The following is a 24,756-nucleotide window of genomic DNA, read 5'->3' as shown; positions in this document are numbered from 1 at the left end:
TAGGCCCAATCTCAGGGAGGGATTTTTCCCCAAGGGGTCCCGGATTGGAGAGGGTGCAGGCTGGGCTGAGGGGAATCCCACCTACCCCCATGCATGAATTTTGTGCACCAGGCCTCTAGTTTACTATATAAACATACACATACAAGTGCAGTCACATACTTAATATACACACATATACATACAAACAGACATACATACATACCACATCCTCTTATCCGTTCATTTATTGGTGAACACTTAGTTTATATATCTTGGCTATTGTGAATAATGCTGCAGTGAACATGGGAATGCAGCTATCTCTTACAAGCGGTGATAAAAAGATGTATGACTGTTCTCTAAATATTTGTTATATCCATTGGTCTAATGTTTGGTTCAAGTTTAACATTTCCATCTCTTCACACTGAGCTTTTAAGTGTCTTAAGAATGAATTGAGCCCTGGCCTGTGTGGCTCAGTTGATTGGAGCACCATCCCTTATACTAAAAGTTTATTAGTTTGATTCCCAGTCAAGGCATATACCTAGGTTGTGGGTTTGATCTCTGGTTTGGGTATGAATGGGAGGCAACCAATCGATGTTCTCTCTCACATTGATGTTTCCCTGTCTGTCTGCCTGTTTGTCTGTCTCTCTTTCCATTCCCCTCTTTCTAAGACCAATGAGCATATCCTCAGGTGAGGGTTTAAAAAATTAAGAAAATGCATGAATTGCGTCTCCTGTAACCACCATATAGTTAGGTCTTATTATAATCCATCAAGACATTCTCTACTTTTTTTTCATTTTATTGAATTTATTGAGGTGCCTCTGGTTAACAAAATTATACAGGTTTCAGGTGCAAATTCTACGAACACATCATCTATACACTGCATTGTGTGTTCACTGCCCCAAGTCATCCTATGCCTTTGATTGGAGAATTCAATCCATTTACAAAATAACTTTTGGCAAGTAAGGACTTACTAATGCTATTTAGTTGTTTTCTGGCTGTTTTGTAGTTGCATTGTTCCATTCTTCCTCTCTTGCTGCCTTCCTTTGTGAACTGAAGATTTTCCATAGTGTGCTTTGATTCCTGCTCTTTATCTTTTGTGAATCTGCTGGAGGTTTTTGCTTTGTGATTACCATGAGGTTTACATAAGACATCTTACGATATAACGGTTTGTCTTATGTTGATTACATCTTTGCTTATATTTAACTGCAGATCTACCTTAAGAGAAGAAAAAGAGAAGAGACGAAAAGCTGATCTGTTATGTGAAAAAAATAGGGTGCAGTTAAGAAAGAAAGAAGAGCACTCTATTAAAGAAGTTGAAATGAACCCACAACTTGAAACCAACATTAGAACACAAGCCATCACACTGGAGATTATAGGAGAGAATGAGGTAAATTTATCTTTGGGAAAAATCTCTTATTTCTAACAGTACTTCATCAATATTTATATCCCTGTCATTTCATGTATATTATTACATTTATAACAAACCAAAAGATGTTCTCATTCTAAATGGGAACTGTGACATTTATGAGTTAAATTATTCTTAATTTATTACTATCTTTGGCATCTAAGAGATGCTTGTGAATGTTTTCTAAATGAAGAAATGGAAAATAAATTGAGCCTACCCATTAAAATAAGTGTTATTTCTGGCTCTTGAAAAATGTTAACATATGGGCTAAATTGCCTTTATACTGTGATGGAACGAGTCAAATATTCATAAATAAATTTTATTTCAGAATACTGTATTTTTGCTCTATGACAAATGTAGCAATCACTTACAATTTTAGTTTTTCACGGAAAGGAACGATCCTTGTGCTTAAACAGGCTACTTCCTTTTCACAGCTTGTTTAAGGTACTGCTCTTAAGCTTTGGACTTTTTTTTTTTTTAATGGAATGAGACCAAAAACTAAATGAAATGTGTCTCTAGGTTGTAGAAGAGCAAAATTACACTCAGAGGCAACCTTCTCCAAAACAGAATGCCAGAATATTACAAGGTGGAATTCTGACTGAACACTTTTGCAAACCAAAAGTGATAGAAATAGCTCATAAGAAAATGAATTCTGAGGTAGTTTATTTAGTCATTTTCAAATATACCAGTATGTGAGTATGTGTGAGTTTGTATATATTTTAAAAAAACAACAATACTCTACATATAGAAACTATAGAGGATTTAAACAGCGAGAGAGAGAGAGAGAGAGAGAGAGAGAGAGAGAGAGAGAGAGAGAGAGAGAGAGAAAGAGAGAGGGCTTTTGGGGTCCATTGGATAAAATTATATTGTTAATTCAAAACCATTTGTCTCAAGTAGTGACATTCTCAATGGCTTCATCCAAAGAAAAGGCTTTTAATATTTTCCATAAGAATTGATGTGTTTTCCATTATCCCAAAGATATTGCTACTAACAACAGATGTTCCAGATTTTGGCAGTAATTTCATTTCCTTGACATATTAATATAGAGGTTAGTTTTCACTCCCAGTGATGTTATGGAGGAAAGTATAGCAGGTTCAGAGATCACATTTTAGATGTCATTCTTCTGCTTTTGAGAAAAGTAACAATTTGTGCTAAACTCAGAGCCCCATTTTAATACAAGGGACTTTTGAAGAGAATGCAAGCTATAATATACTATATTTAGTGGTAATTTATTGATTAAGTATTTTAGTGTATTCCCCCCCCCATTTCATATTTAATACTACTTCAAACATCATGAACAAGAAATAAAAGTTATTGAAGCGACAAATGTTCTCGTGTTTTTCTAAAAAGAGCTCTGTAAATTTTACTTAGTCACCATTTGTTTTTTGAAACATAGGCTTCATTTGTGTTTCTGTATCCACACTGGAGAGGAACTATGGACTGGTGCAAGAGCATGAATTGTGGAGTCTGAAAACCTGGGGAAAATCCTGAACTTCCTTATCTTTTTAACCCCTCCATTCCAGATTGTGATAACTGAATGATGGACGTAGAAGTGCTTAGGAAAATGCTTGATTATCAGTTATTAGTATAGGTAGTTTTTATAAATGACTATGAAAGTATTAGAAAAGTAGAATATCTATGGGATAATATTGGGGGAAAAAGAATTTTAGGAAATTTAGTTTGCCCTATTATATGCGTGGTTTATACTTTTACTATGGTGTAGCTATATGTTCAGGCTATAATATCAACTTGTAAGTGTACAGTTATTAGTATTTTATTTAAATGCATTCTGGGCTTGTGATGATTTAGAAAAACCCTTTCTAATTCTGAGACTCTGAAAATCTATTGTGATTTTTTTTCACTTAAAAAATTCATCATATTATATTACATTTTTTAACTTTGGAGAATTTATGTTTGTAAAAGTTAGAGGTTTGGATCCAACTCTATTTATTTTTTTTCAGTGGGATATCCACATATCGCAACGTTTTATTATAAACATAGGTTATTCTTTAATTTCAGAGCCTATCATGACATGTCATTTCAATGTTTTAGCTAAAAGTCTTCTTTGTGTTACATAGGTTTCTGAGAGTTCTGACGAAGAAAAAAGTCGATTGCATGAAAATCGCATGTTGTGGGATGCAATTGCCAAGCTAAGACGGGAAATGAACACAGTAAAAAATCAGGTCCAGGAAATGGGAAAAAACTGTTTTGAGGAAATTGCAATTGTCCAAGAAAAGACTGACCGTCTTGAAAAGGCATTAAGAAAAACAGTATTTCAACACAATGTGGAGCTTGAAGTTCTGAGAGTTGAGAATACTGTGCTAAACAGTAAACTGGAGGATGAACAACAAAACAGAGGAAGACTGGAAGCAGAAGTTGAATCAAACCGGTCTAGACTGGCTACTGCTGTACAGGATCATGAGCATTGTCAGACAGCAAAAGGAGACCTACAATTTACTTTCCAGAGAGCAAGATATGAATGGTTTTGTTTATGTGACAAAATGAATTCTGATATGTCTAACCTAAAACATAACAATGAGATTCTTTCTCAACAACTTTCTAAAATGGAAACTAAAATTAATAGCTTAGAAATTGAGCTTCATCACACAAGAGATGCTCTCAATGAAAGGACATTGGTTTTAGAAAGAGACCTCATTAAAAAGCAGTGTCAAAAGGAGGAAACTGAACATGTGTATCAAAAGGAACAAGGTAAAGTCGATAAAGACATTGGAAAGCAGGAATCCTTACAGGAGAGGCTATTTCACCTACAGAGTGAAAATATGTTGCTTCGACAGCAACTGGATCAGGCTCACAACAAAGTTGACAGAGAAGAAAAGACAGTAATTAACATCCAAGATCAGATTCTAGATATCATAAAAATATTTGATGATGAAACTGAAAATTGTTATCTTATGCTGAATAAAATAATTAAGAAGTTAATCAATGAATGGCATCATTTTAAAGGAAGAATACATCAGTGTGAAAATGATCATGTAGAAAGAGATGTAAGTATCCAGACAGATAAGTATTTTTCAAACTTCCTAAGAGAAAATTCAGAGTAATATTTGATGATGGATAAGTGTTGAATCTAGTTGAATATTAAAAATGTAGAGATCATGGCCCTAGCTGGTTTGGCTCAGTGGATAGAGAGCATTGGTCTGAGGACTGCATGGTCCCAGGTTCAATTCTGGTCTAGGGCACATGCCCGGTTGCAGCCTCAGTCCCCAGTAGAAGTGTGCAGGAGACAGTCAACCAATAGTTCTTTCTCATCATTGATGCTTCTATCTCTCTCTCCCTCTCCCTTCTTCTCTGAAATCAATCTTATGTGTGTATATATATAATATTCCATCTCTAAATGTGTTTGCTCTGTCAGCTTTAAAGCAGACGCTGTACCAGAGAGATGAACATTAAACCTAAAAAGTGCTTTGTTTTGAGTAAAGACGTTGTGCTGCCCATGAAATTTTAAGAGGTTACGTTATCGATTATTAGTAGATATAGGTTTATATCAATAATTTAGTCTTATATTAATAGAATAATAATTTTAATCTTTCTGTCACCCAATTTAAAACCATTAGGAAGCAAGTAAATGGAAATGCTCTACCAAAAATGAGTATTTTGAAATTAAGATTCAATTAAGTGGATTAATTTCACCGCTAAGTTCAGATTTCCCAGATGAACTGAAATGTAGATGCTGTATCATATACTACCTTCCCTTCAATAGCTTCTTATACATTTTAGTTGGTGTAATGTTATTTTTATTTATGCTAAATTGAATTAAATTTGGAAATATTTCAGTCTCGAGTAATATATTCATATGACCTCTCAACTCTTTTAAAGGCATCTACTTTTCATTAAATCATAATTTGGGACTAATGTGATGACTTTTAGCAAACCCACACTTGATTTAATCTTTCCACTACTATTTAAAAATTTCTTTGAATACTTTTACAAATAAAGTGCTCATGTTTCTCATTTTGAGGCCTCGTTACTATCATTTGGAAATAAGTTTGTCCAAGAAAAAGAGAATTGTAGCTCTCTGTGATTTAGTAACTTGGCATTGGATCTCCATTTCAGATTAGTGAGGGGTGGCAAGGTTTATGTGTAGCAGGGAGGGAAGGCAAAGGCCTCGTTAGCTAGGGCCTTGAAAGCCATTGGAATGACTTCACTTTTCTTCTAAGTCAGGAACCTATTGGGAGGACTTGAACAGGGAATTGAATGTGTGAGGAACTCTGAAGTTAATTTAAGCCTCTGATTAAAAAAATAAATAAAAAGAGAAAATTTTCCATAATATTGAATTTACTACCACTTGATCCACCTACGTACCCATTTCTCTTTGAGATGTCAGTAGATTGCATAGCTTTGAGACTTATAGGAGAGGGGGATGAGAGTGGGGCTGAATCAGCTGTCTGATTTGACAGAAGTGTTACATTTTCTGTGACTTTAACCTGATTAAGCAAACAGAAACATGTCCATATGAGGAAAAGGAGGTGAATTGATGTAACTGGTGATATTTTTCCAGTCATAGATTATCGTAATAAAATTATGATAATAATATATGACTCTAACAAGGTACATCCAGGGTTGGGCCAAAGTAGGTTTATACTTTTTATAGTTGTTTGTGTGGAGAATAATACAAGAATTAGTCAATAACTGTACAAGAGTAAACTCTGTGTTTCATGTACTCACAACTGTAAATCTTTTGCCCCGTCCTTTATGTGAAGTTATGTGTTATTAACATAATTTCATAATAATGTGATTTATAAAATGAGTAACAGAAATATCTTACTAGGCCATTGTGAAACAACTTCAACAAGTACTGGCTGGTACCAAAACAAAACTATCTACAATAAAGTTTTTTCTGGAGATTGAATCACGTCATCATATGCATTTAGAAGATAAGAAACAAGATTTCAAGAACAAACTGGATCAAAGCAGAAGTCAAGTATGTATGAAATTTAACCTGTAATCAGTTAAACTATAGCTGGTTAAATAATATAATGTGTTTTAGGATACTACTTTTCATGGCAGCTTTCTTATGTATTTCATTGTGATTAATTGTATTATCTTTATAGTGCACTTATATCTTAAACCCTGGCTTTTATTCTGCCATTTGTATATTTTTTTAAGTATTTACCCTTAGGAACGTTGAGAATTATGCATCATTCTTCATAGGAGTCAAGAGGATTGTTTTCTATTAACTAACATTGCAGTTCATGCCATTCGAAAAGCAACCTCAGAAATTGTTTTCATATAAACACCTCACAAATTGTTCTTCACTTTGGGCTCCCTGGAGGTGTTGTAGGACAGTGCCTTTAAAACTCATACATTCTGAAAATCCTTTGAGGCACCACATAAATGTTTCTGAGGTCTTAAGGGTTTTATAAGTCTTGGCTTCATCCTTAAACCATGTCTTCCTGGACACCCTGGATTTGATGTTAGCCCAGAGCCCTTTCTTTATTTTAGCACTAGAGGCCTGGTGCATGAAATAGTGCATGGATGCAGTTCCTAGGCCTGACCAGCAATCGAAGAGCAAGTGTCTGGTGTGGAAGGGCAGGTCCCAGCTGACCTCTGCGCCCTGGGCAGCACCTGGGCTCCCAGGCCCCTATGCGCGCCCCCCTCTGCCTAATTCACAGTGCCTGAGTGCCCACACGTAGATTTAGTGAGTACAGCCAGATGCCACAGGCCCGGGCTCAGTGTGGGCCTCTGGGCTGCCCAGCAGCACCACACAGAAACCGGGAGGCAGTGTGAGCTCTTCTGGCTGGCTCACAGACCAGCTCCTGTGCAAACCCATGGGGAGCCTGACCGGCCCCTGTGGTCACAGTGGCTGCGGCCCAGTGGCTGTGTCCCGGATCACCCAGAACATACCACGTGTGTGAGTCCTGGTGTCCTGGGAGAGGGTAGCAGGAGGAGTGAGAGCGAGCTTGGCAGAACCCGCATTCTCGCTGCACCTCTGTCCCCATCACCCCCACCCTCAGGTAGTCAGTGAGAGGTCACAGACCCATGTCATAGTGAGCGGTCAAACTCCTGGTCTCCCCAGTCGAACTCTTGGTCAAATGACCACCCAAGGGGACAATTTGCATATTACCCTTTTATTATATAGGAATAGAGGCTCAGTGGACAAAATTTGTGCAGGCGGTGGGGGGGGGAGGGGGGGATCCCTCAGCATGGCCTGTACCCTCTCACATTCTAGAACCTCTAGAGGAATGTCCGCCTGCTGGCTTAGGAAACATCATTTTCATAATCCGGGATCCCTTGCTCCTTACCTCCCACCTGTTCGCTCCTTACTGCTTGGCTTGCTATTCCTTAGCACTGCCACAGAGGCAGGAGAGACCCCCGCCACTTCCTTTGTGCTTGCCAGCCATGAGCCCGCTTCTGGCTGAGTGGCACTCCCCCTGTGGGGGCACACTGACCACCAGAGGGCAGCTCCTGCATTGAGCGTCTGCCCCCTGGTGGTCAGTGTACATCATAGCGACCGGTCATTCTGATCATTCTGCCATAAGGGTCACTTAGACTTTTATTATATTGACTAGAGGCCTGGTGCACAAAAATTTGTGCACTCGTGGGGGGGGGGGGTCCCCTCAGCCCGGCCTGTGCCCTCTCGCAGTCTGGGACCCCTCAGGAGATAATGACCTGCTGCCTTAGGCCCGCTCCCGGGTGGCAGAGGGCAGGCCCAATCCCTAGGTGCAGCCCCTGGTCGGGCTCAGAGCAGGGCCGATTGAGGAGTTGGGGCGCCGCCCCCTGTCATGCACAGAGCAGGGCGGATCGGGAGGTTGTGATGCCACCCTCAGTTACGCTCAGGGTAGGGCTGATTGGGGGGTTGGGGCACCGCCGCCTGTCACACTCAAGGCAGGGTCGATGGGGAGGTTGTAGTGCCACCCCTTGTCACGCATAGAGCAGGGCCAATCAGGGGGTTGGGGCGCCACCCTCTATCACCCACAGAGCAGGACCGATCAGGGGGTTGGGGCGCTGCCACTGTCACACACAGGGCAGGGCCGAAGGGGAGGTTATGGCTCTACCACCGCCGTGGGCAAACTACGGCCCATTTGAAATGAATAAAACTAAAAAAAAAAAAAAAAGACCGTACCCTTTTATGTAATGATGTTTACTTTGAATTTATATTAGTTCACGCAAACACTCCATCCATGCTTTTGTTCCGGCCATCCGGTCCAGTTGAAGAACCCATTGTGGCCCTCGAGTCAAAAAGTTTGCCCACCCTGCTCTACCCCAATACACACAGAGCAGGGTCCGTGGAGGGGGGGTTGGGGCGCTGCCCTCTATCACCCACAGAGCAGGGCCGATCAGGGGGTTGGAAAACCGCCACTCTCACCCTCAGGGCAGGGCCGATGGGGAGGTTATGGCTCTACCCCGTCACACACAGAGCAGGGCCGATCAGGGGTTTGGGGTGCCACACCCTGTCACACACAGAGCCACAGGGCGATCAGGGGGTTTGGGACCTCCCCCCTATCAGTCACAGAGCAGGGCTGATCAGGGGGTTGGGCGCCTTCCCCTGTCATGAACAGAGCAGGGTGGATAGGGAGGTTGTGGCCCCGCCCCCTGTCACACACAGAACTGCAGGGTGATCAGGGGATTGGGGCGCTGCCCCCTGTCACGCTGATCCCGGTGCCAGGAGGCCTCTAAGCTCCGCTGATCCCGGTCCTGGGAGGCATATTACCCTTTTACTATATAGGATAGAGGCCTGGTGCATGGGTCGGTGCTGGCTGGTTTGCCCTGAAGGGTGTCCTGGATCAGGGTGGGGGTCCCCACTGGGGTGCCTGCCAGCCTGGGTGAGGGGCTGATGGCTGTTTACAGCTGGTCACACACCCTTCAGGGTGGGGGTCCCCACTGGGGTGCCTGGCCAGCCTGGGTGAGGGGATGATGGCTGTTTGCAGCTGGTCACACACCCTTCAGGGTGGGGCCCCCACTGGGGTGCCTGGCCAGTCTGGGTGAGGGGCTGAGGGCTGTTTTCAGGCTGGTGGGTGACTAAAGCTCCCAACTGCTCCTTTTTTTCTTTTCTTTTTTATTCTGGGCCAGCTTTAGCTCTGGCTCCAGCTCTGAGGCCTCTGCTGCTGAAAGCAGGTATCTGGTTTGTTTGGGTTCTATAATCGAAACACTGTATCAGCTCCAGCTCTGAGATCCCGGTGGGCTGAAAGCAGGTTTCTGGGGTTTTGTTTAGCTTCTATATTTGTAACAATGTTTCAAACTGCAAGCTCAGAGGCCAGCAAGGCAGGCGGGGAACATTGGTTTCCTCCATCACTGAAAGAAGCAAGCCTCATGTTAGCTTCAAGTTGCCTGGCTGCTGGCCGCCATCTTGGCTGGAAGTTAATTTGCATATCTCGCTGATTAGCCAATGGGAAGGGTAGCGGACGTACGCTAATCACCATGTTTCTCTTTTATTAGATAGGATTATATAACAATTGGACCTGTGGGAGAAGCAATAATTGGGAAATGGATAATTAAAATCCTTAAGTCCTGTTTCTTTTATATTTAACTAGAGGCCCTGTGCACACAAATTCATGCACTTGGGGGCAGGAGGAGGGTCCTTTAGCCCAGCCTGCACCACAGTCTGGGATCCCTCAGGAGCCTAAGCTGCATTCTGGCCCCTCTCTGTGGAAGGTGACCGGCAGGATGATCAGGGCACAGCACCCACAGGCGAGCAGCCGGCCCTGTCCCCAAATTACCCCTCCTCTGCCGCTGAATGCCACTTCTGCCCCCCCGCCCCCCCGATCTCCATCCCCTCCCTCTGCCTGCTGGCACCCACCTTGGCTGACCTGCTTGCTGGCCCCACCCCTCACTGACCATTCTGCAGTTCGGTCATTTTGCATATAAGGCTATTATATAGGATTGTCTTTCTTTAGCTTATCTTTCTCATCAGTTTCACTTTCACCAGCTTCCTAGAAAGAATCCCTGTAATCCTTGTTTCAGTGTCATTTTGTTCATTTGTCCAGAAGCCCTTGCTGTCAGCCTCCTCAGGGGCCATCAGGCCTCCACTCATCATTTCTTGGAGGCACTTTTGGTTTTTATTCTCACTCTTCTCTACATTATGTCAGGTTCCATCCACCTGCAGTTTAAAGGCACTCCCAACTTGTGTGTGTTTCTTTTTTAGTGTCAGCAGTCTGTTTTTATTTTATTTTATTTTATTTTATTTATTGCTTAAAGTATTACATATGTCTCTTTTTTCTTCCATTGACCCCTCACCGTCCACTCCCACCTCCCAGGACAAGCCCCCACTACCCCAGTGTCTGTTTCCATTGGTTAGGCTAATATACATGCATTCAAGTCCTTTGGTTGATCTCTTGCCCCCCGCTCCCCATCCTCCTTGCCTTTCCTCTGAGGTTTCATGGTCTGTTTGGTATTTCTCTGTCTCTGGATCTATTTTGTTCATCAGTTTATGTTGTTCATTATATTCCACAAATGAGTGAGATCATGTGATATTTATCTTTCTTTGACTGGGTAATTTAGCTTAGCATAATGCTCTCCAGGTCCATCATTGCTGTTGCAAATGGTAAAAGTCCATTCTTTTTCCTAGCAGCATAGTATTCCATTGTGTATATGTACCACAGGTTTTCAATACACTCATCTGCTGATGGGCACTTAGGGTGTTTCCATATCTTAGCTATTATAAATTATACGGCTATGAACATAGGAGTGTATGTCTTTTCTGATTGGTGTTTCTGATTTCTTGGGATAGACTCTTAGAAGTGGGATTACTGGGTCAAGTGGAAGTTCCATTTTTAACTTTTGAGGAAACTCCATACTGTTTTCCACAGTGGCATTCCCACCAAAAATGCACGAGGGTTCCTTTTTCTCCACATCTTTGCCAACACTTGTTGTTTGTGGATTTGTTGATGACAACCATTCTGACAGGTGTGAGATGGTACCTCGTTGTTTTGATTTGCATCTCTCAAATTATTAGAGACTTTGAGCATGTTTTCATATGTCTCTTGGCTTTCTGAATGTCCTCTTTTGAAGAGTGTTTATATAGGTCCTTTGACCACTTTTTTATTGAATTGTTTATCTTCTTTTTGTTAAGTTGTATGAGTTCCCTGTAAATTTTGGAGATTAGGCCCTTATCAGAGAACAGTGGCTTTGTAATACAGCTTGATATCTGGTATTGAGATCCCTCCTACTTTGTTTTCTTTCTCAGGATTGCGGCAGCTATTTGGGGACTTTATTTTACTAGTATTCCAGATAAATTTTTGGAGAGTTTGTTCTAGGTCTGTAAAATATATCAATGGTATTTTAATGGGGAGGCATTGAATCTATAGATTGCTTTGGGTAGTATGGACATTTTAATGATGTTGATTCTACCAATCCATGAACATGGTATGTTCTTCCATCTGTTTATGTCTTCTTCTATTTTTTTCAGTGTCCTGTAGTTTTCTGAGTATAGGTCTTTTACCTCCGTAGTTAAGTTTATTCCTAAGTATCATAATTTTCTTGATACAATGGTAAATAGAACTTTTTTGTAACCTCTCTTTCTGTAAGTTCACTATTGGTGTATAAAAATGCCATAGATTCCTTGGCTTAATTTTGTATCCTGCTACATTGCCAAATTCATTAATTAAGTCTAATAATTTTTGATGGACTCTTTAGGGTTTTCTATGTACAATATCATGTCATCTGCAAATGACAGTTTTACGTTTTCTTTTCCAATTTTGATATCTTGTATTTTTTTTTCTTGTCTGATGGCTATGGATAGCAAACAGGAGTGGTGAAAGTGGGTATCCCCGTCTCATTCCTATTCTTAGGTGAAATGGTTTTAGTTTTTGCCCATTGAGTATGATGTTGGCTGTAGGTTTGTCATATAAGGCTTTTATTATGTTGAGGTATGATCCCTCTATTCCCATTTTGCTGAGGGTTTTTATCAAGAAAGGGTGTTGGATTTTGTCAAATGCTTTTTCTGCATCAATTGATATGACTATGTGATTTTTATCTCTCAATTTGTTTATTATGTATCACATTTATTGATTTGTGGATACTGTACCATCTTTGCATCCCTGGGATAGATCCTACTTGGTCATGGTGTATGATCTTTCTGATGTAATGCTGGATCCAATTTGCTAGAATTTTGTTGAGGATTTTGGCATCGATGTTCATGAGGGATATTGGCCTGTAATTATCTTTCATCATGTTCTCTTTTTATCTGGTTTTGGTATTAGGGTAATGTTGGCTTCATAGAATGTGCTTGGAAGTGTTCCTTCCTCTTGAGTTTTTTGGAATAGTCTGAGCAGGATAGGTTTTAGTTCTTCCTTGAATGTTTGGTAAAACTCCCCTGTGAAGCCATCTGGCCCCAGTTTTGTTTTGTTTTTTTGCTGGAAGCTTTTTGATGACTGCTTCAATTTCTTCCATAGTTGTTGGCCTATCGAGGTTTTTAGATTCTTCCTGATTGAGTTTTGGAAGGTTGTATTTTTCTAGGAATATGTCCATTTCCTCCAGGTTGTCCAGTTTGTTGGAATAGAGTTGTTCATAGTATTTTTTTTTAACAATCCTTTGTATTTCTGTGAAGTCTGTTGTTATTTCGTCTCTTTCATTTCTGATTTCATTTATTTGGATCCTCTCTCCTCATTGCTTCTTGATGAGCCTGGCTAGAGGTTCATCAATCTTGTTTATCCTTTCAAAGAACCAGCTCTTGGTTTCATTGATCATTTTTTGTTTTCCTTTTTTTTGTTTTTGTCTTTATGTCATTTATTTTCCTCTGGTCTTGATTATCTTCTTCCTTCTGCTCACATTGGGATTTTCTTGTTGCTCTTTTCTAATTCTTTAAGTTATAGAGTTAGACGATTTATTGCAATTTTTTTGTTGTTTTTTGAGGTAGGCTGGTAGAGCTATAAACTTACCTCTCAGGACTGCCTTTGTTGTGTCCCATAGACTTTGGATTGTTGTGTTTTCATTGTCATTCGTTTCCAGGGTGTTTTTAGTTTCTTCTTTGATCTCTTTTGTAACCTACCCATTGTTTAATAGCATGCTATTCAGCTTCCAAGTGTTTGAATTTTTTTATTACTTTTGTTGTAGTTTATTTCTGATATTATGCCATTTTGGTCTGAGAAGATGCTTGATATGATTTCAATCTTCTTGAATTTGGAGAGACTTTGCCTGTGAGTCAATATGTGGTCTCCCTTTGAAAATGTCCCATGTGCACTTGAGAAGAACATATATTCCATGGTTTTGGGGTGAAATGTTCTGAAGATGTCAATTAAGTCCATCTGATCTAGTGAGTCATTTAGGATTGCTGTTTCTTTACTGATTATTTGTTTAGAGGATTTCGCCAGTGAGGTCAGTGGGGTATTAAAGTCCCCTACTATAATTTTATAGTTTTTGATCTCTCCCTTGATATCTTCCAGGAGGTGTTTTTGTTTGTTTGTTTGTTTTTGTTTGTTGTCGTCCTTTTTATTTGGGTACTTCTGCATTGGGTGCATGTATGTCTACCAGTGTTATTTCTTCTTTTTGTATCAATCCCTTTAGTATTATGTAGTGGCCTTCCTTATCTCCTGTTGTGGCCTTCATTTTGCGGTCTATTTTGTCAAGCATAAGTATTGCTACCACAGCTTCTTTTCATTTCCATTTGCCTGGAAGTTATTTTTCCATCCCTTCAGTTGTGTAAATCCCTTGTTTTGAGGTGGGTCTCTTGTAGACAGCATATACATGGGTCATGATATTTTATCCATTTAGCCACTGATTGTCTATTGATTGGAGCATTTAGTCCATTTATGTTTAAAGTTATTATTTATAGGTATTTGTTTGTAGCCATTTTTATTTTTTATTCCTGTTTTCCTTCTTCCCTTCCTATTTTCTCCTTTTACAGCAGTCAATTTAGCATTTCTTACACTGCCAGCTTGGTGGTAATAAACTCCTTTAGTCCTTTTCTGTCTCTAAAGCTCCTGATTTCCCTTTCAATTTTGAATGATAGCCTTGCTGGATTCAGTCCCTTGCTTTCCGTCACTTTGTATATTTCATTCCATTATCTTCAGGCCTGATGTGTTTCTGTTGAGAAATCAGTTGATAATCTAATGGAAGATCCCTTATAGGTAACTTTCTGTCTCTCTTGGTCAGCCTTTAAGATTCTTACTCTGTCGTTGGTGTTTGCTAATTAATTATGATGTATCTTGGTGTCAGGGTTTTTGTTTTTTTTTTTTTTTGGTTCATCTTGTTTGGGACTCTGTGTGCATTTTGGACTTTTGTGAATTTTTTCTTCTCAATATCAGGGAAGTATTCTGTCATTATTTCTTCAAACAGATTTCTTATTCCTTGCTCAGTCTCCTCTCTTTTGGCACCACTACCATGCAGGTGGTCATTTCCTGTTGTCCCATAGCTGCCTTACGTTCTCCTCCTGCTTTTAAGGTTTGTTTTTCCCAGTTGCTGCTCTGCTTGGGTATTTTTTTTTAACCTTGTCTTCTAGTTTGCTGATGCAGTCTCAGCTTCCTCTACTCAGCTGTTGATACTTTCCATTGTGTTCTTTATTGCAGATATGTCATTCTTCATTTCCACTTGGTTCTTCTTCATTTCCCCTTGATTCTTACACATGTTGAATTTGTCTCCCATCCTTTTCAGTGTCCTTATAACTATTGTTCTGAATTGTTTCTCTTACAAATTGCTTGCCTCCATTTTGTTTACTTCCTTTTCTGGTGATTCCTCCTTTTCTTTTGTATGTGGGGTGTTTCTCTTCCTCCCCAATTTTTGCTGCTCCTTTGTGGGTTTTTACTATGTATTAGATCAAAATTCTATGTCACCCATATTTTTTTGAGTTTTTCTTGTATAGTAGATGTTTTGTGGGATCCAGTGTTGCAACTCTCAGGTATTATGGTTGGGTATTTTACAATGTTCCCTACTTGGGATATTTGGGTTCTCCTGGTGTAGTTGTGTCTTGAGTGTTATTGTCCCATTCATGGATGGAGTGTCCTCTCTGTGTTTCTGGTTATGTGGCTCACTCTCTACCACATTGACAGAACAACACAAAATACAACTCGACAAGATACGACACAAAGGGAAAAAACACAAATGTACTCACGATACTGATAACCCCAATAAAAGTGACCACCAGAGGAAATAGAATTAGGAGAGATAAAAGAAAGCAAAAATGGTACTGAGAAAAAGGAAAAAGGTAAGAGTGCAAAGAAAAAGAAGCAAAATGAAGGAGAAAAAATATACATGTATGGGGAGAAAACTCCACAGGACAAAAAAATAAACAAAAAAATTCAAACAACAAGCACCCAGAAAAAAAGGGGGTAGGGGGGACAGAGTCTGTAGAGGCAGAGCTTATTTCCAGAGTAAGGTAGAGAAATTGAATGAATAGGGCAATGGTCATGGTTCAGTATAGAGGTGGTAGAAAGAGAATGAGTGGATAAGAAGAAAAATAAAAAACAAAATAATCAATAAATAAAAAATAAAAAGATAAAAAAATAACCAAAAACTTTTTTTAAAAAAATTTATCTATCTATATATTCTTCTATTTTTGGAAAAGGAGAATAGAGGAGAGAGCAGATAGGCTTGAGTTTAGTGAGTAGAACTAACTAAGCCATTAGGAGAAGAAGAGAGCAAGATAGGAGAGGAAAAGCAACAGCATAAAAAATTGACTAGTAAAGAAAGAAAAAAGAGAAGGATGCATTGATTTGAAGCAGGGGAGAGGAAATTAGATACATGAGTAAGCCAACAGAGACTATAATAATAATAACATGTCAATAAAGCAGATAAGGAAGGTCAATTTTTAACAAGGTGTAGAGAGAAAAAATATAGCAGGGATAGGAGAAGAGAAACAGGATGAAAAAGGGAGAAGTGAGGAAGAAAAGGGTGGAAAAAAGAAATAATAAGATAAAATAATATTTAAAATAATAAAAATGGAATGAAGAAAAATAATACAAAAAATAAAAAGTTAAAGAATAATAAAGAAAAAAATTTAAGGTAAAGATAAAAAATAAAAAACTGAAGTGTCATTCATTTCAGCCCAGTTTTAATGTCCCGGGGGGTGGGGGGGGGCTGGTTTAAGACTCCTCTCTACTGTCCTGTCTGCCACTTCTCAGTTTCCTGGTAGGTAGTCAGCATGTGTAGAAATTCCCAGTGATCCACCACTCCTCTGTGTCTGTCTCCACAGTCTTGGTTGCAGGCTGGCAGGACCAATCTGCCTACTTTCACTGTCTGCTTTCATTCTTATTTACACAAGCATTTATTTCTGACATGTGCTTTAGGTGGGGGTGTTGCTGTATTGGTTTCAGGACAAAACAGCACCTCAACCCAATTCCCAAGGGCTCCCTGGTTCTATTCAGCGTCTGTTTCCTCTGCAAAGCTCGAGGTTGGGTGAGGCTGCACCAGTTGCCTTGCGGGTGCTGCCAGGAGCTGGCTCTTCAGGAGAAAATGGCTGCTTAGGGTTGGAGGCTCGGGAGGTGCCAGTGCCGGATTCCTGGTTACCTTTCCCTATCCTGCTCCTCTCCACAGCCTTTCCCCAGCCTCCACAAAACTGCACCTTCACCTGCACCACAGCCTCGGTGAGTGTTTGTAATGGAAAGGTCCTATGAACTGGGTTTAGTGAGTAAAAGCAAGGAAAATGTAAAGGCAAAACAACCGCGCCACTGCGAGCTTCTCTCCCCCTGGTAGGCGCTGCTCCACAGTTCTTCAGGCTGCCTTCCTGGTGGCGGCCTCTCATGGCTGTGGACTCAGATCTAGATGCCCGGCTGCCAGCCATCCTGCGGACCCTCCACCGTCCAGTGGTACCATGTTCCCAAGGGCCGGACTTGGTGCCGAGCAAGTTCTTTCTTACCCGCTGTCCCAGTGGTCGCGAGTCTTTCTCTCCAGCCCAGATCCCGGATCCTACAATTCTCCAGGTGTCCCCTGTCATTTCCAGCCATGGATTTTCTCACCAGCTGTTAATCCGTCAATTCCGGGTGGATGCTGTTCGATTTAGTTGTTCCTCCTATCTGCTCCATGAGAAGGCACATGGCACATCTGCCTATTTTGGCCACCATTTTGAAAACCAGCGCTCTAATCTTTTTTTTTTTTTAATTAAATCTTTACTGTTCAGATTATTACAGTTGTTCCTCTTTGTTTCCCCCATAGCTCCCCTCCACCCGGTTCCCACCCCACCCTCCGCCTTCACCCCCTAAACCCCCCCCCTCCTCATCCATAGGTGCACGATTTTTGTCCTGTCTCTTCCCGAACCCCTCACACCCCTTACCCCCCAAAGAATAGTCAGTCGACTCCCTTTCTATGCCCCTGATTCTATTATAATCATCAGTTTATTCTGTTCATCAGATTATTTATTCACTTGATTTTTAGATTCACGTGTTGATAGATGTGTATTTGTTGTTCATAATTTGTATCTTTACCTTTTTCTTCTTCTTCCTCTTCTTAAAGGATACCTTTCAGCATTTCATATAATACTGGTTTAGTGGTGATGAACCCCTTTAGCTTTACCTTATCTGTGAAGCTCTTTATCTGACCTTCAATTCTGAATGATAGCTTTGCTGGATAAAGTAATCTGGGTTGTAGGTTTTTGGCATTCATCACTTTGAATATTTCTTGCCACTCCCTTCTGGCCTGCAAAGTTTCTGTTGAGAAATCAGCTGACATTCATATGGTATTCCCTTGTAGGTAACTGAGTTTCTTTCTCTTGCTGCTTTTAAGATTCTCTCTTTGCCAAAACTGGTTTGGCTTATTGGATAGAGCGTCGGCCTGCGGACTGAAGGGTCCCAGGTTCGATTCCGGTCAGGGGCATGTACCTGGGTTGCGGGCACATCCCCAGTGGGAAATGTGCAGGAGGCAGCTGATCGATGTTTCTCTCTCATCGATGTTTCTAACTCTCTATCTCTCTCCCTTCCTCTCTGTGAAAAATCAATAAAATATATTTTAAAAAAAAAAGATTCTCTCTTTGTCTTTTGCTCTTGGCATTTTAATTATGATGTGTCTTGGTGTGGTCCTCTTTGGATTCCTTTTGTTTGGGGTTCTCTGCGCTTCCTGGACTTGTAAGTCTATTTCTTTCACCAGGTAGGGGAAGTTTTCTGTCATTATTTCTTCAAATAGGTTTTCAATATCTTGCTCTCTCTCTTCTTCTGGCACCCCTATAATTCAGATGTTGGTATGCTTGAAGCTGTCCCAGAGGCTCCTTACACTCTCTTCATATTTTTGGATTCTTTTTTCATTTTGCTTTTCTGGTTGGGTGTTTTTTGCTTCTTCATATTTCAAATCTTTGACTTGATTCTTGAGATCCTCTAGTCTGCTGTTGGAATTCTGCATAATATCCTTTATTTCAGTCAGTGTATGCTTAATTTCCAGTTGGTCCTTTTTCATAACCTCAAGGGTCTCACTAGATTTCTTGAGGATCTCACTACATTTATCAGCGGTCTCACCAGACTTTTTGAGGGTCTTACTAAATTTATTGGCGGTTTCTAGAAAGTTCTTGAAAAACCCTAGAAGTGTGGTTTTGAATTCTATATCCAGTCATTTACTTTCCTCCATTTCTGTCATTTCTGTCTCTTTGTCTCCGCATTTTTTATGCTTCCCTGTGTTGGTAGAGTGGCTTTCTGTGCTAGGTGTCCTATAGTGCCCAGTGGCTCAGCCTCCCCAATTACCTGAGATGGACACTCTTGGTGCACCCCTTTGTGGACTTTGTGCACAGTATTGTTGTAGTTAAGTCTCGATTGTTGTAGGTATCACTGGGAGGAATTGACCTCCAGGCCAATTGGCTGTGAGAGTCAGCTGTGTCTACGGTGGGAGAACTTCTGTGCTGAAGAGACCCTTATGAGGCAAAACTTGCTTCAGTGGGGCTTTGGTGCTCACTGAGTCAGCCCCCTGAGTGTGTCCCTTATGGATCTGAGGAGTTGTAACCTGGATGGTCCCAATCTGACCACTGGGTACACTGGCTCTTGGATCTAAGGAGGTGCTAATTTAGCCTCTGTCTAAGGCTACTCAGCAGGAGCTATGAAGAGAGCTGCAGATTCCCCTTCCTTGTGTGGGGTTTGAAGGTACCCAATTGAGGCCCAGCTGTGAAGCAAAGCAAGCTGCTGTGGGGCCGTGGGCCTTCTCTTGGAAGTTCTGGGTCTGTCTGGCCCAGCTGCAGTTTGTTAGGTAATTTTCAGTTTTCAAAGGGCCAGGCCATTCATATACAAAAGCCTCTGTAGCAGCTTGGGTGGGGCGGGGTCTCAGGGAATCAACAGAGCTGAGCAAGCATCTATGGCTGATCCTCAGCCCTGCCCTAAGGGTCTCCACGTCTCAGTGTCCCAGTAATCACTGCAAGCACCTTTGAGAGAAAGCCGCCCTCGAGTTCCAAGTTCTGCCCGCTGCCAGACAGTCCAGTTTCTCCCTGTATGAGTCTGGGTCCCCAGAGACTCACCCAGAACTGGAGTTCAGAGCAGTCGGGGGCATGTGACTCCCGCCCGATTCAAAAAGACAGCCCCGTCCTCAGTTGCCAGCCCTTGCCATGTGTGCCTCCGTACCTCTGCACTTCCACACCTCCTCTGAGTCTCAGTGTGCTTTACTCTTTACTTCTAGTTGTAGACTTTCCACTCAGCCAGCCTTCCTGTGGTTCTGGATGATGTCTTTTAGTTGTATTTTTGAATTTGTTGTGGGAGGCAGCAATTTCCGGTGTTTATGTATGCCGCCATCTTGGTTTCTCCAAAACCAGCGCTCTATTCTTATTGTCAGTATCTGTTCCAGTTACTTATTGCTGCTTAATAACCACCTCCAAACCTCATGTCTTAAAGCAGCATTTACTTGTTCACAAATCGGCAGAGGCCAGCTCATTGCTTTTCCACTTGCCATCAGCTGGGATGATTTGAAGCTGGGAAGTAGCATCATGTAGAGCAGTGGTTCTCAACCTTGGCTGCACATTAGAATCACCTGGGAATTTTTTTAAAATCCTGATTTCTGGGCCTCATCCTCCGGAAATTCTGTTTCTTTGTTATGGGGTGGGGTCACAACATTAGTAACAAAGAAACAGAATTTCCGAAGGATGAGGCCAAGCAATCAGTATTGTAAAAAGATTCCCAGGTGATTCTAATGTGCAGCCAAGGTTGATAACGACTGTTCTAAAGGCTTGTTCATTCACGGGTTTGTCAGGGGCAGTGGGCTTTTGACTGGGACGCTTGCTGGGGCAGTCTCAGCTGGACACCTGTATGAGGACTGACCATGTGGCCTGGGCTGCTTGGTTCTTCACAACACGGTGGTGAGTTCTCAGGCTGAGCTCCCTAGGGAGAGAGTCAGATGGCACCAGACATAGCAGTCACACAGCAGTCACCATTATGACTGACATTCCAGCAAGTCTTTTATTGTTAACTAGAGGCTCGCTGCATGAAATTCATGCCCTGGGAGGTAGGGTTCCCTCAGCCCAGCCTGTCCCTCAGTCAGGGAGCCATCAGTGGATGTCCTACTGACAGCTACAGTCTGGTAGCAGAGGTGCAGAGCAGGCGTCCCGTGTGTGTGTGTGTGTGTGTGTGTGTGTGTGTGTGTGTGTATGTGTCTGCTGGGGTTCTGCCCCCAGCCACATTGGAGGCTCAGAGTAGGCTCTGTGTGTGTGTGTGCATGTGTGTGTCTGCTGGGGACCTACCCCTAGCCACACCATGGAGGCTTGGAGCAGGTGCCCCTCTCTGTTGATCTGTCAGGCTCCTGGCCTCCACTCATGTTGTACTCTCCCTTGAGCTGTGGCCAGGGTGGGGTGCTGCCTGCAGTCCACCCATTCCTTCTCTGGGATCACCATGGTGACCCAGGAGCAGGCCTTACTGGGTGCTGCCTACAGGCCACACTTTCCTGCTCACCGATCACTGGATTGCCAGGGCACCTGGGGTCAGGCCCTGCTGGGTGCTCCCGGTGGACGGGCATTTTCCTGCTCTCAAATCGCCATGGTGTCCAGGCTGGGGGCGGGGCTTAGGCAGCGCAGGGCTTAGGAAGCACACGGGGGTTCCAGCTGGGGGCGGGGCTTAGGCAGCGCGGGTATTAGGTGGCACCCAGGGTCCTGGCTGGGGGTGGGGCACCGCTGAAGCCCCGTGCCCAGGGCTGCACACAGGGACAGGATGGTGGCTTGTGCTGCCCCGCCCTGCCTGCAGTATGCAAATTAGCCACCATCTTTGTTGGTGGCTAATTTGCATATCATGCTGATTAGCCAATGGGAGGCGTAACGAAGGTATGGTCAATTACCATCTTTGTCTATTATTAGATAGGATGATGATGTTGTTTTGTTTAGTATCTTCCCTTATTTTGTGAAAAGTAACAAAGAATTTAAAGATAGCATTATTGAATTCAGCCTCCCACCCCCACTTTTTTGGTTCTAAAAAATGTAGGGCTTATGTCGCTAAACTTTAACAGTAAAAGTTTTAATTTCTCTGTAATCCAGGGAATCATGTCTTCTTGGAATGCAACTTAAATTAGCATCAAATGTTTCTGGTTCAGTAAAAGACCGATGGCATTAGAATCCATGCTCATAAGATGAATTAGTTTTATTTTGAAAGTGTTATCTTGGGAAGCATTTGGTGACAGTCCTGAGTACCACAATAAGATATCTCTAAAACTTTTTTAAAGATTATGAAGAGTTAAAATGGGGCAAGAGGTAAGAAACTTCTCACTAAGGGGCAACGTGTAGTCATTTTGTGGAGGAAACACATGAAACAGTCATAGGAAAAGGAGTATAAAGTCAAGTGCAGACGTTGTGTGCAAAGACGACAACAGTAAATATATTTTTGTGACTCCTGGTCGTTTTAACTTTGGTCTTGATTCTGAGTAACTCAAGGTTCCACATTCGAAGACTCTACCACTGTACAGATAACATTTTATTGCAACTGAACTCATTTCAAAATTTCATACTGGTGTCCACACCTTCATAACCAAACTATATTCTTTTATTCATGCAGAATGATGAGCTTATAGCAAAACTGCAACCGTCATCTTCAAAATGCATACGTCTGGATGAGGAAAAGACACCTCAACAGAAGTTATCAATGGAAGCACTTCTAAAGAGATGTGAAGAATTAAAGTCTGAAAAAGAGAAGTGGAAAGATAGAGCAGAAAACCTCGTAACACAAATGAATATGCATATGGAAGAAGACTGTGTAGGAGAAAAGTATAATTTAAAGTTTGAAGAAATTACAAGGATGTAGGGGAAAAAGTGACACAACTCTATTTTTACAGGTTAATTTATTGATTTAATGTGCTTTAATTTACTTCACTGCAAATTTCATTTTGGATAAATACAGTGTTTTCCCTTTTCCTCTACTTCCTTTAATGGAAATTTATTTTGTAGATTTCTAGAAGGAAGGTTGCATCTGTTTTTCCTTTGCAGTATTTTAGTTTCCAACATTACTATCACTAAATTGATCTTTTTCAAATGATTCTTAGTAGAGGATCATTTTATTTTTAAGACCAGTTGATGTTAAACAGAACTATTTGAAAGAAAAGGGGAAAAGGAGATTTAAAAATTGTCCCATACTCTTGAATTTATATCCTTCTACTTTAAATTTTTTAAACTGAAGCTATTATTCTTTGAATTCTCAGATTACATGAGTACTAATAGAATGATTAACTCTATAACTCAGATTTAATTCAGTGTACATTGATGATAAATATTTTAAGTGTCAGCTTTTTTTCACAATTAAATGATGATCTCTGAGTCGTTGACTCAAAACTAAAGAAAACAATTATAACTGTTCAGGTTATACTTACTTTAAAAATGTATCCTTTGTATTTGCTTTAGACACAAAGAGCATCTCAAGAAACCCCAGAGTAGTTAATATGTATTCATAATGCTTCAATAAGAAGTCAACTGGAACTTAGAACTCCTCTTTTTGAAAACTTCTCCAGATGACAGCAAGAAGAGAATCGGAAATATATGTGTGACTCTACCAAGAAGAATTGGAACACAGAAAATTATTGGAAAAGCAATGAACTTTATACGTCAAATGCAGACTCAGAGAAAATAAATTTAACTCATTAATTAGCCTCTAAACTTAAAACATAATTACTATTGTGCCAGGGTCATGAGATTAGTAGGGCATGAAAGCTAACTAAATACTATAACTTTGGCAAATGATGTTAGTAAATAAACTTACCTTTCAAATGTTCCTTCAAGACAGTTTAATCTCTCCTCCTTTTTTGGTTTTACGTGCCTTTGGTGTTTTTCCCCTTAATATTTTTATGTATTAACTTGATCTACTAGTCTTTAAGCTGAAGCTCTAAGATTTAGCAATCCTATCTACTAAAAGAGAAACATGGTAATTGGCATACGACCGCTACCCTACCCATTGGCTAATCACCAAGATATGCAAATTAACTGCCAGCCAAGATGGCGGCCGGAAGCCAGGCAGCTTGAAACTAACATGAGGCTTGCTTGCTTCAGTGACGGAGGACTCCAACGTTCCCCGCCTGCCTTGCTGGCCTCTGAGCTTGCAGTTTGAAACATTGTTACAAATATAGAAGCTAAACAAAACCCCAGAAACCTGCTTTAGTCCACTGGGCTTCAGCCAGCAGGATTGCAACATTGTAAGCAAAGGCCAGAAACCTACTTTCAGCAGCGGAGGCCTAAGAGCTGGAGCCAGGCCTCAAAGCTAAAGCTGGCCCAGAAAGAAAGAAAGAAAGAAAAAAAGAAAGAAAGAAAGAAAGAAAGAAAGAAAGAAAGAAAGAAAGAAAGAAAGAAAGAAGCGGTGGGGAGCTTCAGGCACCCCCAGCCAGAAAGCAGCCCACAGCCCCTCACCCAGGCTGGCCAGGCACTCCAGTGGGGACCCCCACCCTGATCCAGGACACCCTTCAGGGCAAACCAGCTGGCACCCACCTGTGCACCACGCCTCTACCCTATATAGTAAAAGGGTAATATGCCTCCCAGCACCGGGATCAGCAGAGCCACGAGGCCTCCCGGCCCCGGGGATCAGCATGACAGGGGGCAGTGCCCAAACTCCCTGATCGCCCTGCGGCTCTGTGTGTGCCAGGGGGCGGGGCCACAACCTCTCTATCCACCCTGCTCTGTTCGTGACAGGGGAAGGCGCCCAACCCCCTGATCAGCCCTGCTCTGTGCCTGATAGGGGGGGAGCTCCCCAACCCCCTGATCGCCCTGTGGCTCTGTGTGTGACAGGGTGCGGCACCCCAACCCCCCCCCCCGTCCCCCACGGGCCCTGCCCTGTGTGTGATGGGGTAGAGCCATAACCACCCCATCGGCCCTGCCCTGAGTGTGAGAGTGGCAGCGCCCCAACCCCTGATTGGCCCTGCTCTGTGGGTGATAGAGGGCAGCGCCCCAACCCCCTGAGGGGTCCTGCTCTGTGTGTGACAAGGGGCAGCACCCCAACCCCCTGAGGGGTCCTGCTCTGTGCATGACAGGGGGCAGTGCCACAACCCCCTGATTGGCCCTGCTTTGTGCGTGACAGAGGGTGGCGCTGCAACCTCCCCATCGACCCTGCCTGGAGTATGAAAAG

At 42.0% G+C, this 24,756-nt stretch overlaps 1 protein-coding gene across 3 annotated transcripts in view; it reads left to right on the top strand.

Moving 5' to 3' along the window:
- LOC308533329 (coiled-coil domain-containing protein 144A-like) overlaps positions 1 to 23,913 on the top strand; it is a 63,509-nt gene extending 39,596 nt beyond the window's left edge. For all 3 annotated transcript variants that reach the window (XM_081111270.1, XM_081111269.1, XM_081111268.1), the window contains 5 exons: positions 1,189 to 1,366; positions 3,463 to 4,389; positions 6,174 to 6,326; positions 22,210 to 22,486; positions 23,049 to 23,913. In XM_081111270.1, coding sequence (XP_080967396.1) covers positions 1,189 to 1,366; positions 3,463 to 4,389; positions 6,174 to 6,326; positions 22,210 to 22,455 — 1,504 coding nt within the window. In that variant the 3' untranslated portion in view covers positions 22,456 to 22,486; positions 23,049 to 23,913. The remainder of the gene's footprint in view (positions 1 to 1,188; positions 1,367 to 3,462; positions 4,390 to 6,173; positions 6,327 to 22,209; positions 22,487 to 23,048) is intronic.
- Positions 23,914 to 24,756: the final 843 nt, after the last annotated feature.

The sequence above is a fragment of the Myotis nattereri genome, assembly GCF_964212035.1.
Source record: "Myotis nattereri genome assembly, chromosome: 1".
NCBI lineage: Eukaryota > Metazoa > Chordata > Mammalia > Chiroptera > Vespertilionidae > Myotis > Myotis nattereri.
This window is presented reverse-complemented; position numbering and strand designations above follow the sequence as displayed.